Source organism: Orycteropus afer, unplaced genomic scaffold (genome assembly GCF_000298275.1).
Source record: "Orycteropus afer afer isolate SDZICR_OR568_19922 unplaced genomic scaffold, OryAfe1.0 scaffold00254, whole genome shotgun sequence".
Lineage (NCBI taxonomy): Eukaryota > Metazoa > Chordata > Mammalia > Tubulidentata > Orycteropodidae > Orycteropus > Orycteropus afer.
The window spans coordinates 219,330-230,775 of record NW_006921841.1 but is presented as its reverse complement, the minus strand read 5'-3'; the positions used below and the strand labels follow the sequence as shown (position 1 = coordinate 230,775).

General features: G+C 35.9%; 1 protein-coding gene across 1 annotated transcript in view; it reads right to left on the bottom strand.

Annotated features, from left to right (window-relative positions):
- Positions 1 to 11,446, bottom strand: part of IRAG2 (inositol 1,4,5-triphosphate receptor associated 2) — a 117,384-nt gene that overhangs the window by 34,555 nt on the left and 71,383 nt on the right. Inside the window, exons 24-28 of the mRNA XM_042782176.1 lie at positions 9,164 to 9,210; positions 9,008 to 9,072; positions 8,506 to 8,613; positions 5,327 to 5,397; positions 757 to 814 (exon numbers count right to left, since the gene is read on the bottom strand). Of these exons, the coding sequence (XP_042638110.1) occupies positions 757 to 814; positions 5,327 to 5,397; positions 8,506 to 8,613; positions 9,008 to 9,072; positions 9,164 to 9,210 (349 nt within the window). The remainder of the gene's footprint in view (positions 1 to 756; positions 815 to 5,326; positions 5,398 to 8,505; positions 8,614 to 9,007; positions 9,073 to 9,163; positions 9,211 to 11,446) is intronic.

Below are 11,446 nucleotides of genomic sequence, written 5' to 3'. Positions count from 1 at the left end.
TGTGTTTCCTTTTTTGGTATTTTCATGCAAATTCTTCTGCTAGTTGGGATTTAGCCCACTTTTGTATCCTTCCTTTCAAGGCTCAGGGGTCCAAGATTATCTTCTGTGTCTGTGTTAATTGGTTTCCCTTTTCTTTGTTGAAGAGCATCTGTGCAGTCCTTCTGCCTAGTCCGCCATCTTGCCGGAACTCCTATTTCCATTTTTTAGATGAAGAAACTAGGGCTCCAGGGTAAGTGACTTCCCAAGGTCACACAGCTAGTCTGAGACTAGTCCAGTCTGGAGTCTGTGTGACTCCAAAGCCAGAGCTTCTACCCTTCTTCTATGCTAATGGAGGTAGACTGGGGAAGAAAGAAGGTTAACCCTTATTTGTTAAATACTGATTTATTTACTCTTACGGGATACTGAAAAACAACCCCAAGTGGAGCTGAGAATTTGCTACCAACATTGGCTTAGTTCTCAGTCCACGATAGAGCTTGAGTTATTACAATTCCTTTGAGGTTGATAAGAAAGGGTGGTAGTAAAGACGAGGACACAGATGAATAGGCAGCAGAATTAAATATTCCTCTGGAGTTTCACAGTCAATGCAATGTAAATGTGGCTCTTTGAAATAGAATCAAGAGTCAGTCCTACTGGCTGATCTTATCCAGAGGTGAAGAATTTGTAAATCGATTACCTTTACTTTGAAAAGATTTCACTCATAAAAATAACAGCAGAGAACAAAAGTTCACATGGGGGCTGGAAGATAACATTCCTTACCTCCTGTAGCACATTCTTTTCTATGCTCTTCCATTGTTTCTGGTTCCTCTTTGGCTTCCTTAAATCATAAAGATATTTTATTGCCATGCATAGAGAAGAAATTCTTCATAACCAATCATTGCCCTACTTCCTGTACTCTCTTAACCCCATTTTGACAAAAATGTTAGACACTCTACAGTATTTAAGGAACTGTACTAGGGATTAGGAAGAAAACAAGATCCATCCCAAGAGGGTTTCAATTTAGATGGAAAGAAAGAAAAGAAAGAACATAAATATGTGAAAAGTGGCAAAAATGACTCAAATTACGACAAAATGATAAGGATCTTTATATAGTAGCTAACTTTCATGAGAACTATGCAAAACACTTTTCTAAGTGCTTCATATATATTAATGTATTTGATCAAAGATATGAAATACAGATAAGTAAGCACTCTAAATATGGAGGAGAGAAACCCTATAGCTTCAGTAGCATGGACAGACTCTACAGACAAGAAACTTGAGTTTGCACATGATAGAGGGGTAAGATTATATGGATGGAAAGTTGGGTGGATCTAGCACTGTCATATGTGGCTTTCTATATGGGTTGTTGAGAAAATTATTGCAAAAATAGCTGCTAAGATTGTGTTATGTTAGTCTTTTACTCCATACAATTACATTTTAAATTCACTGTAGGAGTCCCTGGGTAGGGCAAATGGTTAACACACTTAGCTGCTAACCAAAAGATTGGAGATTTGAGTCCACCTACGTCAGAAGAAAGGCCTAGAGAACTACATCCCCAAAAAATCAGCGCTTGTGGAGAACTGCAGTCAATGTCATGAGACAAAATGTGTATGAACTGCTGTATGGAAAATGAATTTGCTCTGTAAACTTTCACCCAAATCATAATAAAAATTAAAAAAAAAAAAAAAACCAGCCATTGAAGAAAACCCTAAGGAGCACAGTTCTACTTTGACACTCATGGAGTTGCCATGAATCAGAATTGGCACAATGGTATCTTTTTTCTTTTGCTAGTGGGATGAAGAGTGTTTCCCTGCAAAATTTATGTCCAGTTGGCATCTGTGAATGTGATCTTATTTGGAAATAGGGTTTTTACAGATGTAATTGAGTTATGATGAGGTCAATACTGGAATAGGGTGGGCCTTAAATCCAAAGATGGTTCTTATAAAGAGATACAGACACACAGAAGGATAAATGCCATATGAAAACACAGGCAGAGATTGAAGGAATGAGTCTAACAAGCTAAGAAACGCCAGTGATTCCTTACAACCACCAGAAACTCCTTAGTACCACATCCAATAAATAATTTTCAGTTTTCATCTTACTTTTATCAATTAATCCCTATTTCTTGATTTTCCCCCTTTGTTTTCCCCCTCCTCATAAACCCCCCCATTACTCCAATAAAACCTTCTCAGTCTCTTCTTCTTTTTCCTTGTCTTATTAGATTCTGTTCATCAAGATTCCATTATTCTCAGTGCTCTTTTGTTCTCAGCAAAAGTCCTTAGGAAATCTCGTCCATACACTTGGTTCTTTACCGATAAATGTCAAATGTCAGTCTGTATGTAAAAGCCTTGTGGGTGAGGTTATAAATGTAGTTATAGACAAAAATCTCCTTACAGACTATTGGTATTCCATATCAGTCTGAAAAGTGATTTGCCTCAACTTATGTTAGCCCACAGATTCTCCTCTTCTCCTCCCCTCATGTTATTCTATTCATTTTGTGAGCAAAGTCATAAACCTGGTAATTTACCTTTTCCCACATCCTGCAATGAGTCACCATATATTGTGAATTCTACTACCCAAATATCTCTCAAATTAGTCATCTTCTCTCCTTCCTCACTTAATTCAGACCACTTTCTTCTCTTGCCTGAATTATTACAATAGCATCCTAACCCGTCTCCTTGCCTCCATTTAACTGTCTTTCTAATTCATTATTTTTAAAAGTATCTTCATTTATTTATCATATGTTTTTGAGACAAGAAGGAACTATTTTTTTCTCACATGACTCTACCATGAAAGACTAGAAGATTTGAGTGTTACTCTGTCCATTATTTGTTGAGAACCTCTACTTTCAGCATGTATGGTAGCCAACAATCCCCTATCTATAGTTCATGCTGCACTCAAAACTGTCATTCCAAATCATATGTCAAATCATACCTCTGTCTTCAGACTAGAATGCTGATCTGTAATTTTTTTTCTCTACTGCCCCAAACGTATCATGCCAAAACCTTCTCTTGACTTGAATTTGTTTTTTCTCCTTATAATCAAAATACATTTTTCTAGATAAAACAGTGCTTATATATCGAGGAGGAAACAATAACACATAGGAGCTCTGGTGGCATAGTGCTTAAGGCTAAGGCATTTGATTGCTAACTAGAAGGCTGATGGTTCAAACCCACCAGCCACTCCTCGGAAGGAAGGTTGGGCAATCTACTTCCGTAGCTAAAACAATGCTTGTCTATTGAGGAGAAAACAATAATATACATACACACACACAAAACCCAACACATATGATAGAGAAAGGGACAGATAAATAAGACTTCTGATGACACAGAATGGAGTTGGATCCAGAGTCTACAAGTTACTCTTCAGTAATTAATTCATAATAGTAGCAATGAATCTTCTTTTCTATAAAAACAAATTTAACTCCTTTTCTATAAATAGTTTAATAGTTATTCTTACAATGTTTTATAAAAGTGTGCTACACATCTATATATGATTCAGTTAGGATTTAATGGGGTCATATCTACTCCTAATTAAGTATTTACTGCTCTCTTTTTATATGACAGGTACTGTACTAGTTGCTGAGTTCTAGCAGTGAATAAGGCAAAAAATAATCTTTGTTTTTATAGGACTGTGTTATAGTCTACCAGGTAAGGCAAACATTAAACAAGAAAATTTGTGCCAGGGGACCTTTGTAGAATCTAGCCTCCCAAGCCTCCTCTTTCTCCTGTGGAGCAGCTAATGGATTCGAACGGCCAACTTTTAGTTCGTAACTGAGTGCTTAAGCACTGTGTCCTTACTTTTTACTGACTGACTTGAAAAAAGAAACAAATCATTATTTGTTTGGAGGAAATACATTATTTGATTGGAGAAAGCCTCCAATCTTTGAATTTTACCCAAAATATAGCTATAATCAAGCTAAACAGTATTATGATAGGGAATATATGGGATGCTATGGAAGTATCACCTCGGAAACTCAAGCAGGGGTCACTATGAGTCGGGTCCGACTGAACGGCAAAAAACAACAACACAACAACATGGAAATATGTAGGGGGTGAGTGGGCATAATCTAGTGATTGATCAGGGAAAGTCTTGTCAACTTCTATAATAGAAAGACCACTAAACCAACCAAATCTGATGGTATTATTTTCCTTGCTAAATTCTCCCAGTCCTTGTTAAAAGGACAGAGCTTGTGGGGGAAAAATCCATGTATTTTAACATGGTTTAATAGGTTCTTCATTCTCCAGTTCCTGCTTAATATTTTCACCTTTTCCACTACTTCTCTACATAAAAACAACAACAGTATCTAGCACTTATTTACACTTACTCTAAGCATTTTAGATATATTAATTCATTGAATCTTCCCAATAATCCTTCAAGTAGACACAGTTACAATCCTCATTTTAGAAATGAGGAAACTCAAGTATAGATAAATTAAGTCACTTTCTCCAAATCACACAGTTTATAAGGAGAGGAACTAGGATATGAACCATAGATTCTAGAGTCCACTTTTGACTCTTATATTACACTATCTCAAAATGTACTGTTTCCCTCAATCAGGACAAATTACTTGGCCTTCCCTAAGAGTACTCATGGAGCTCTGGTGGTGTAGTGCCTAAGGCCTTTGACTGCTAACCAGAAGGCTGGAGGTTCAAACCCACCAGCCACTCCTTAGAAGGAAGGTTGGGCATCTATTTCTGTAGTGATACCACCTCGGAAACCCAAGGAGGGGTCACTATGAGTCAGATCTGACTCAATGGCCGTGAGTGAGAAGAGTACTCATGCTGTGTGTTTACTCTCAGCCTCCACACATGCTGTTCCCCTGGCCTGGAACACATCTTTCACTTGGTATCTTCTCCATGATGCCTTCTGTGGTCTCCTACCCCAAGCATTTTTCTTTCATATCACTAATTACACTCTAATTATTGAGTAATTGTCTGTTTTTCTACCTAATTAAAATATAACTTCTAGATACCACTGTTTTATTCAACTTTATTTATTAATACATTCATTTATTTAAGCCACCCTCTGTTGATAGGTATTTAGCCTGTTTCCAGGTGACATTTGATGAATAAATGAGTAAGTGAATGAATGAATGAAAAATCAATATGGAGTCTGGAGATTCTAGCTCTGACTCTATTGTGTGAACTTAGACAAATCACAAAGACACTTTGGCTTCAATTTCTTCATCTATAAAAATATTGCTATAATTTTATTCTATTGATCTCATAATATTTTAAAAGAATAAAGTGAGATCATGTTTTTGAGGGTATTTTGCAAACATAATGGGACAGTTCTACCATTTTAATATATCATCACTCTTACTATTAAGATATGTATATTTTCTTACCAGTTTTAATATGGCTTTGTCCTCACTTGTAGAGCCTTGGAGGGGAATATTGCCATGAGATGGACTGCTGCCTGCAATAGAAAGGACACATACTAACAGTTGGGGATAACAAAAAAACAAAAACAAGCTAAACGCACTGCCATCAATTCCATTCTGACTCATACTGACCCTAAAGGATGAGTAGAACTGCCCCATAGGGTTTCCAAGGCTGTAAATCTTTGTGAAAGTAAACTGCTTCATCTTTCTTCCTCACAGAGCAGCTGGTGGGTTCAAACCACTGACCTATGGTTAGCAACCGAATGCCTTAATTACTGCACCACCAGAGCTCCTCTGTTGGGGGAGCAATAGCAAGTAAAAGAGGAAGAAATAAAAAGAATGCCAGTATGTGCAGATCAGTAAGAGTAAAGGTCTTAACATGTGAAACAACTAATATGCCACAAAAATTCAAATGTGCCTGTGGTCTCAGAATCAGGGAGACAGGGGCTTAATTTCACCTAGAGCATGTAAAATTTCTTAATAGAAATGAACATCTTATAAATAGCCTTCAAATAGAAGTTTTTTTTTTTTTTTTAACCTGATTCTGATTATTTTATCAAATACATTACTGGTATAATAATAGAAACTGGGTGAAGGAAGGATGTAGTAGCTTTTTACACCTTGAAATATATGTTTTTCAAAAATTACTTATGTAAGGCTGATAACAAAATATGGTATCCTTCTTACAACATGACATCTTTTTAAATACAATATCATTAAATTAAGAAAAAAAATCCACTTTTAATTTATGCAATTTCCCATTATTTCCCATAACCTCCCATTATTTTTGTGTACTTTATTTAGACTGTGGTGTACCTAATAATAATTTGCCTCTTCACATGAGCTATTGAATTAAGTTCAGCAGCTACAGACAGACTGTTTCTTTTTAAGAGAAAAATATTTAAAGTATTATTGTTTATAAAGTTATATAGAAAAAAGAGCAAAATGGTAGTCAGTTTTTTCAAGGATTTACAATTTTTCCCCATAGAAATTTTAGTTCAATTTTTTAAAATTAAATTTTAAGGCAGGTAGTAGATTTATATGGTCCATAAATAAAGAAAAGTACAATATTATAAATTAAACATTTTTCCTCCCATCTCTGTTTTCCAGACAGTTTCTCTCCATGTGGAAACATTAATAATTTTATCCTTCTTTTAACAAAATTTTACATGCTATACAAAATGTTCTGTATTTTTCTTTCTTTTTCTTCAAGAAACAATATTTCTTTTATAATATTCTAAGTTACAATTTTTCTTGCATGTTTTATGCTTGTATAGTATGCCATTGCATGGATATACCAAAATCTATTAACCACCTTTCTACTAATAATTTGTTTCAAATATTTTGCTTTTACAAACAATACTGCAATGAATAAACTTATACATGTCATTTTTCTATATGTGTACATACCAAAAAGTAGTTGGGAGCTCTGGTAGCGTAGTGCCTAAGGCATTTGACTGCTAACCAGAAGGCTGGCAGTTCTAACCCACCAGCCACTCCTCACAAGGAAGATTGGGTGATCTATTTCCATAGAGATACCACCTTGGAAACCCAAGGAGGGTCACTATGAGTCATGAACTCCACAGCAGTGAGTTAGGATGCACATACCAAAAACCAAACCAAACTTACTGCCATAGGGTATAATCCAACTCATAGCAACTCCCATTGAGTTTTCAAGGCAGTAAATCTTTGCGGAAGTAAATTTCCCGGTCTTCATTCCACAGAGTGGCTGGTGGTTTGAACTGTCAACCTCTGGTTAGCAGTCTAATGCCTTAGGCAATGGGCCACCAGAGCACCTTTTATGTGTACATATGTAGGATAAATTCCCAGAAATTGAATTGTTGTATCACAGGACATTAAAATTTTGATAGATATTGGTAAATTTCTGCCCATTTTGGTTACAATAATTTACGGGTGGCTAGTGCCTAAGGCACTTGACTGCTAATCAGAAGGCTGGTGGTTAAAACCCACCAGCCACTCCTTGGAAGGAAGATGGTGCAATCTACTTCCATAGTGATACTGCCTTGGAAACCCAAGGAGGGGTCGCTATGAGTCAGGTCCGACTCAATGGCACATAACAACAACACAGCAACAACAACACAACAATATATGAGAATTTCTTTTTCTTCCAACCCTACTAACACAGAATGTAATGAAACTTTTGAATCTTTGTCAACTGAAAGGTGAAAAATGGTATCTTAGTATGTATTATTTTTTAATTTTCTAATTAGGTATGGGATGGAGCATAAAGATATTCTTCAATTAACCCATAGAATGAATTTTATTTCTGCAAGTTTGTAGCTTCTCTAATTTAGCACCCGTATCTCAAATTTTAAATGTCCTGTACAAACATTAGGGTGGGTATATTTTCCTTGACTATTTTGGGGTTGGGGGTGGGAATGGAAGCCTGTGCTTCCCATAGCATTGACTATAGTGGTGTCTCACTGGCAGTGGTCAAGAAAACAACTTTGATTTCAGAGTCAAGGGCAGAAACAGATCCACAGATCATCTAATTAACTTTCTTGTCCAGAATGGATCATCACTAATTGTCCTTTCTTCTAACCTGATATATTTTAACCAGGTTTTTATGAATTTACTAAGCAGGTAATTCCACAGCTGTGCCATATTGGAGACCCTATAACCCTAAACAAAACTCACTACTGTGGAGTTAATTTCAACTCATAGCAACCCCATAGGACAGAATAGAATTGCCTCATAGGGTTTTCAGGCTGTAAATCTGTAAATCTTTACAGAAGCAGACTGAGACATCTTTTGTTTTCCCATGGAGCAGCTGGTAGGCTTGGACCACCAAACTTCTGGTCAGCAGCCAAGAACTTTAAACACTGTGCCACGAGGGCCCCCTTTTTTGGAGATTTAGTCATGTCAAATCAACATTCACCATATCGAAATATTGAGGTCCCATTAATATATATTGTAACATTTGCTCTATCTAAGCAAAAAAAGAAACAAACACTGTAACATCCTTATACATGAAGGCCATGGTCACCTCTAGGACTTCTTTTCTTTAGGCTATAAAATTATTTTATAAGTTTAACATACTGAGCTACTGAAGATAATTACTCAGTTTATAAGTTTCCTTCATATCTTAGACTATACTTTACTTGAACCCTTCAACAGCTTACCTTGAGTCTCTGTCACAGTAGAAGCTGATCTTGTATCTTCCTTTTTCTCACAGAGTGAGCTACAGTCAAGGTTACCAGAAGCCATATTCAAAATTTCTGAGCTGGAATCTACCAACAGGAAGAAACTAACAGTGTGAATACTATGCAAGAGGAGTATTTGCCTACATTATTTTCATTTGCACACATCTCAGGTCACAGAACATCAGGCTTATAGTTACAATACCAATACTCTATTTTTATTAGGAACCCTGCTGGTACAGTGACTAAAATGCTCAGCTGCTACCCGAAAGGTTGGTGTTTGAATGCATCAGCCCTTCCACAGGAGAAAGACAAGGCAGTTTGCTTACATAAAAGACTTCAGCATTGGGAACCCTATAGGGCAGTTCTACTCTGTCCTGTGGAGCTGCTATGAGTCAGAATTGACTCAACAGCATTGGGTTTAGGGGTTTTTTTTTTTTTTTCCTTTTTAAATTATTTTTATGTCTTTTTCAAATCTACTCACCACTGGAAGTTACAGTACTATCTGTAGATGAAGTGTGTCCAGGCAGTGGTAGTGTGAGATATTCCCTGCCAAAAGAGTAGAAGAAATATTTTGGAAGATCAGGTACAAAGAATTCTCTTAAAAATCAAATGAATCTGCATTAAAATTCAGGCAAACCTGGAGTGTGGAAAGTTCTCAGAACCTAAGTGTTCATCACCATTCTCCTAAAGGAAAAGAAAAAATGGAGAGAAAAAGTTCAACAACTTGACATTTTGTATTCCAAAAAGGTTGTTTTAAGCAAACATTTTTACACAACTTCAAATGAACCCATATTTACTTTGCTCTTTTAGAGAGGATATGGGATAGGATGGTATAGGGAATATTGATGTACTCACTTCTTCAAAGCAGTGTTTACCAAAAAAAAAATCCAATTTTAAGTATATTTACAAGCTTGATATTTAAAGAAAACTTGATAAATTTGGGCAAAACAAACTCTAAACTAAAAGGGCAGTAAGAGTTTCTTTCATGAACTTAAGTCGTCTCTAAAAAGAACATTCTACATGGCCACAAAACAGCATTTCTATTCATAGAAATATTCAACCTAAAACTTTTAACCTGATAAATTAAATGGAGTTTTCATTTCGTTAGACAAATCATACATTTTAATTTCAACTCATTATGTTTAAGATTTAAGGGATAAATATAAGTCAGCATCTATTACTTGGTGCTCAAACAGAGCTTAAGAAAACTGTGGTCACAGCCTGTCAGGACAAGTATCTGAAAGTCTCATTTGAACTTTTTAATCTCTATCAGGAATTCTTCATTTAGGAGGAACTTTAGGATTTCAGAGTTGATTAATTCACTTCTCTTTCAAAACATTCAGTGGAAATATAGGCATTTTTAATAAGTTTTTCTAGTAAGTTTATTTTCATAATAATTATTATTTATCTAGAAAAGTGAAGTTAAAATTTAATAAATTAAAACCAAGTGCATGCAGATATATCAAAAGCCTGCATAGACAATGCGAGAAAGGAGGTATTTAAATATTTCATAATCAAATCTAGAAGTTACTAACTAACTCTCACAACCAACAAGGAGTTCTGTGGGGGGCTGCTGTATGTCCTACAAAGTGTATGGAATCTATCCAAGGAACTATTTAGCACAGTCATGGAAAAGTAAACGTTTGACAAGAGTTTGCTGAGTTGGTAGTCACCCAGTACAATAAGAGCACCTTACACTTGTGTAGCAAATTGAAATTTTCAAAAACCCATTTTTATATAATCTCATTGAATTCTAATAACTTGATGTGATGGGTTTTAGCAAAAAAAAATTTACTTGTGTCAGGTGAGATGAAGCCAGGGATGGAAGAAATTTCCCAAGAGCACTTCGAATGGTGGAGCCAGCCTTCAAACACAGATAGGACTAAAAACTGTGTCCTTGTCACTGAAAACAGGACTGCTTTCTTGCACACCCTAACTCTAAGCCTGGCTGTCAGAAAGAAAAAGACAGCCCAACTAGTGGCTTTCACTAGTGGAAGACATAAATATAAACTTTCAAAATGTTCAACTCAAATGTTCAGAAACATCCACAATCAAATTCATAGAGCAAGAATTTACATCTAGTCCTCCGTCACGTCAAGTATATTGGTCAGTCCTCCCTCTCTTATTTTCATTTTCTCTCTGCTTTAAATGTCTTTTTAAAAGGAGCTGTGGTGCAGTGGATAAGGCATTTGGCTGCTAACCAGAAGGTCACCAATTCAAACCCACCAACTGCTCCATTGGAAGAAGATGGGACAATCTATTTCTGTAAAGATTTACAGCCTTGGGAAACTTATGGGGGTGTTATGAGTGAAAATAACTCAATGGTAGTGGATTAATTATCTTTATGTCAGAACATTTGTGATTGAAACCCCTCATGTCATTGTTTTAATTTAATTCAACAAATTTTCATCAAAGGCTCATTTTGTGCCAGGAACAGTAACAAATGCTGGAGACACAAAGATAAAGTACAGTACTAGTCCTAGAGGAGCAACCAAATCATTCGGGAAGACTAGCCTGTAAGTAAAATGCTTTATAACACAGTGGCGTACAAATGAAACTTATGTACACAGAACAAAGGTGACAAATGTATGAATTAAATTTTCAAGAAAATTACATCAGTATATGGTGGAGAAGAATTCAGGAAGTATGAATTTTTAAGATTTAAAAAAATCTTTAAATAGACTCTATTAGTAATTATTATACAAAAAGCCAAACTTACTGCCATCATCTATGGGCAAAATATTGAATGATGTAAGAAACATCAAAAGAAGATGGAAGGAATACACAGAGTCACTGTACCAAAAAGAATTGGTTGATGTTCATCCATTTCAGGAAGTGACATATGATCAAGAACCAATGGTACTGAAGGAAAAAGTCAAATCTGCACTGAAGGAAGTGGCAAAAAAGAAGGCCCCAGGAA